This window comes from Engraulis encrasicolus, chromosome 1 (assembly GCF_034702125.1).
Source record: "Engraulis encrasicolus isolate BLACKSEA-1 chromosome 1, IST_EnEncr_1.0, whole genome shotgun sequence".
In the NCBI taxonomy this organism is placed as follows: domain Eukaryota; kingdom Metazoa; phylum Chordata; class Actinopteri; order Clupeiformes; family Engraulidae; genus Engraulis; species Engraulis encrasicolus.
Window position 1 is genome coordinate 38,371,892 of NC_085857.1, and position 5,000 is coordinate 38,376,891.

A 5,000-nucleotide genomic window follows, 5' to 3' on the forward strand; every position below is an offset into this window, starting at 1 on the left:
CACATACTGTGGCCTACATACAGTGTACACACAGATACACACTGAAAATAGGAAACCTTCAGCTGCCCGGCATTCTTTAAGGGACTAATTTTCGAGTGAACGTGGAAAATGACCACACTGTCTGAGACCACACTGACTGGTCTTTTATAGGACTAAGAAAGAAAGCATAAAGAAGCTTCAGCGCCACTCAGTGGTGACAGGCGGCACTGCCGTACACAGGAAAAGGAATAACCAGTGTGCCGTCAGTCTGTCAGTTCACCTGGGTGTCAAGAGCCAAAAAGTCGCGCCAAAAGTCGCACCAGAACAGTGTGACGGGAATGTTCGGGCAGTAAATGTTTTATAGAATTCTGGGCGCCATACAATACAATTCGGAATTTTAGAATCTTACATTGTTATAGTAGAACACATTATTTTTTATAGAATGTTGAAAAACCCACTCTCTTGAAGTTAAAGCTATCAAAATCATTTCTGACTCTCAGTGATTGCACTGTCAACCACTGATGAAGAAGAGTTCAACTTCAATGTCAATGTAGTATGTGTGGAATCAAACCATTAAGGCGTCAGCAAAAGGCAAAGAAAAAACAACAACAGACAGACTGTCATACAGCCCTCCTGACACTGAGAACATGTTCATTTCCAGGTCATAAATGTAAAGAGAGCTTCAGTTAGAAAAGTTACATTATTCAAACTTCTGGGGAAGTGCTATTGTGGGTTCGTAATGGTACACACCATTTACCATCGAAAGCCACAAGGTAACCAACAACAGGAAGCGTGTTTATATTAGTTGCTATGAATGTGCCGCCCAAGCTTGAAAGGCATGGCTATATGTGTTACTATCGGAAGTTAAGAGCAACCTTCAAATCCAGAATAGCACTGAAGCCATTATATCAACCACGACATGAAAAAGAAACATTCAAAACTTCTCATGTTCTCACCATGAACAACAAACAAAAGCATCACAAGGATTAACCCGCTAAGACACTGCATTATTCATTTGATGTAACCAGAATGGAAATAACCAAGCCGTAGTGCATTCCTAAAGGCCCAGTGTTATGTCATAGTATTGTCTATGGTAGTTAACTTTTCAGTGACTATCACATCCTGCCACTGAAGGTATAGTGTGCGTTAAGGGGCTAATCACATTTATGAAGATTCTATGCTTGCATATTCAGATCTGTATATTCTACTGTACAAACAATCGTAACGCACGTCTAAACGGATGTATGATAGTTTACAGTTGTCAGATGGCAGTTGTCAGCCCACATGGATCTTCATCCTCAGATACAGTATGTATTTCTATACATTGTGCTGTTCAAACAATCCCCACACACATGTTCAGAGGACACACATGGCAGTTCACTGCTGTTGGTGTGCTGTCTGGGATGGCATATGGGATTGGATGGCTGTGTTGGGTTGGGTTTGAAGGGGATCACCTTACTGCTACTACTATGTCTGACATCCTCTTCCCATTCAACTGTGGGCAGGGGCGCCGGCAGGGAGGGAGGACAAAAGGGGACAGTTATCCCGGGCCCAGCGAGAGAAGGGTGCCCCAGAATTGAATCCTCATTATATTGTATGTATTGGGCCGGGGGTGACTTTCAGACGAATTTGTCCTGTGCCTGGCCAAACCTGTTAGCGGCCCTGACTTTGGGCACCACCACCACCAAAACCACCACCAACAGCACCACCAACACCACCACCAGCACCCACCTCCTCAGACAGACAGGAAGTGCCCATATACAGTGTCACCGGAGTCCTTCAGGACAGCTGAGGCATTTTCGCTATAGCAACAAACAGGGGTAGACCTTGAGGACATTCATATCAGCCCTATATACTATCAGGGCCACTCACAGCCTTCACTGGGCCCAGGACAAATTCATCTTAAAGGGCCTCCCCTCTCAATACATACAATGTAATGGTGACCCAATTCTGCCCCCCCCCCATCTCCCTGGGCCTGGCACAACATACCTGTTTGTCACCCCCCCTGTCGGCAGCCCCATATGCCATATCCAGTATTAGCAGCCGTGCCCCTCCCGGGACACAGTTGCTGTTTTTTTTTTTTTTGCGGTCGCTCGCACCCCCAGACCAGACGTTCACACTCCGCTTCGCACTCACTCACACCCAGGCCTCCGGAGATTTCCGCAGTTGGTTGGTGACCGGACACCTTGACTCGACTCACAGACACACACACCCATACACACACTCACCCGAGCTTTTCACTATGCGACTGATGTGACAGGGGTTACCATGAACACTTGCTACTGAGATTTAAGTCCACACAGTAAATGTTGGAGCAGTGTTGACTCTACACTCAGAGAGTTGAAATGAACTCTCATGGTGTTGGCCCTGTGTTGAATTGACACTGGAAAAAGTACTGTGTGCTGGCTGTTGGACACATTCGCTGTGACTAACCACCCACACACACACACACACACACACACACACACACACACACACACACACACACACACACACACACACACACACACACACACACACACACACACAGAGACTATGGATATCCCTACAAGATACATAAAAGCAAATCATTTACAACAATAGAGTAAATCCAAAATGCTGGTCTACAACTATGTAGTAGTAAGAATAGAAATGAAGAGAGAAGTCTCCTCACTTTGCTTTTCAGCTCAAGCTTAATCTGCTGCCTCAACAAAAGGCGTCTTTAAGATTTCCTGTCAAATGCCTCCGTCCATCCAAAAATAGTTGTCAACAGCACGCTGCTCTACTCTACAGCAAGAGCAGCAGTTAGCTGTGTTGAGTCTCTCACTGTTGAGTCAGACAGCTCTGCAGCACTGAATTCCTTTACCCAGAACTGTGTTTTAATTAAACACTCACTCACAAACTACTTTTGAATCACAGCAACTGGGTTAGTTCACTACAAGCCCAAAAGACAGCATTCCTCATTCATTCATTTTCTGAAATGGAAAAGTCCATGGAAAGAAACAAACTGCGATTCTCACTGTTGAATCATTCAGAGACATTGAAGTCTGTCCCCAAAATGACATCAACATAAGACACTGAAAAAAAAACGCTTTGAATCATTAGAGTAACTTTACGACAAGCTCAAAATATACGTAGTACATCTCATTCATTCATTTTTTTTCAAAACACAGTAAGAAACATCCAATGAATATAACAGTCAAGAAGATATGACAGCAGTACTTCTGCCATTCTCACTGTTGAATCACACTGATTTCTTCACCAAAAACAACATCTACCCCACTTATAAACCCTGTTTAGTCACTTGGAGTAACTCAGTTAGTTCACAACAAGCTGGAAACGGAATGGACCTCATTCACTCATTCTTTTTCTAAAATGACAATAAGAAGAGTCCAGCTAGAGGAAACAATCTAGAAGATACAGACTGGAAAACCAGTCAGTCAGTCTCTTTTCAAGTTCTCTCCGAGTTTATACTGTGGTCAGGAGAACTTCAGCTGTGGAGAGCAAGCACAGTCAGTCCCATGACAGCAGCAAACATTTGGAAAGAGTTTCAGGGCAGCGCAGCGCAGCTCACGTTTGTCAAATTCCACAAGTGAGAACGATAGCCACGCACGGAGGATGGATGATGGAGCGTCAAAATCAGACTTAGCGTTTACCAGCTATTCTATCTCCCTCTCCATAACTTTCACGAAAGACGTTCAGGAGCTTTACGTTTGTCAAATTCAACAAGTGTGAGAGAGTATTCTAACCATGGATGGAGTGTTGTAAAAAATGAGAAAGTAAACGAAGAATAATTAAGACTGGGTGTTGAACTTACCAGCTATTCTGTCCCGCTCCATAACGTTAACGTAATGTCAGACTGGCCACATGTAGGGTACGTCTGTCTGCCTTCTCCCTCCTCCCTCCTCTCCACTTCTTTCTGGAGACTTCCCCTTTTCTCAGCTCTCTCTCTCTCTCTACGCACTTGGTCACTCTCTCTCTCTCTCTCTCTCTCTCTCTCTCTACGCACTTAGTCACTCTCTCTCTCTCTCTCTCTCCGCACTTAGTCTCTCTCTCTCTCTCTCTCTCTCTCTCCGCACTTAGTCTCTCTCTCTCTATCTCTCTCTCTCTCTCTCCGCACTTAGTCTCTCTCTCTCTATCTCTCTCCCTCTCTCTCCCTCTACGCACTTAGTGTCTCTCTCTCTCTCCCTCTACGCACTTAGTCTCTCTCTCTCTCTCTCTCTCTCTCTCTCTCTCTCTCTCTCTCTCTCTCTTCCTCCTTCCTTCCTTCCCTCAGAATGCTTGTAACATGGACTCTTTCCCTCCAACTCTCTTCAACTCTTTTTCCTTCTCCCTAAAGTCTTCTTTTTTATTGTTCTTCTCTCTATCTCTCTCTCTCTTTCACTCTCTCTCTATCTGTCTATCTGGCTGCTGCTCTCTGCATCTGTCTGTTTCTCTCTCTCTCTGCAACTCTATGCCTCCTTCCTCCCTCTCTGTCTGTTTGGATCTCTCTCTCTCTCTCTCTCTCTCTCTCTCTCTCTCTCTCTCTCTCTCTCTCTCTCTCTCTTTCTTTTCTCTCTCTCTCTCTCAATCCATTTTGCTCAACAGGGCTCTCTCTCTCTCTCTTTCTCTCTCTCTCTCTCTCTCTCTCTGACTTTAATGTCTTCAGTGTGCCGTCGTAATGAGAGCATCCCAGATAACTGCCTGCCCATGTGCTGCTCATATGTTTTTCTTTCTGCCCCTCCCCCCATCCCTCCATCCCTCCACCCCCTCTCTCCCTCCACTTCTCCATTGCCCTTTTCAGTGCTTCCCTTCCTCTTCTCTTCTCTTCTCTTCCTCCTGTCCTCCTGACACTAAAGCTGCATTGTTATTGTGTCTTCTGAAACAGAGACCGTCATGTGTCATGTGACTAAAGCCTACTGCTGGTCCAACTCAAAATAGTTCAAGTTCATTTACGCTTGAGGGATCCCACCAGCAGCATCTCAGAGCACACAGATCATTGTGTCATTAGTCCCCGTTTGAAATATGAAATATGGACTTTATGGACCTGCAGTCGTGTCTCT

General features: G+C 45.0%; 1 protein-coding gene across 1 annotated transcript in view; it reads right to left on the reverse strand.

Moving 5' to 3' along the window:
- septin9b (septin 9b) overlaps window positions 1-3,882 on the reverse strand; it is a 135,956-nt gene extending 132,074 nt beyond the window's left edge. Inside the window, exon 1 of the mRNA XM_063201723.1 lies at window positions 3,776-3,882. Coding sequence (XP_063057793.1) covers window positions 3,776-3,797 — 22 coding nt within the window. The 5' untranslated portion in view covers window positions 3,798-3,882. The remainder of the gene's footprint in view (window positions 1-3,775) is intronic.
- Between the last annotated feature and the right edge of the window lie 1,118 nt (window positions 3,883-5,000).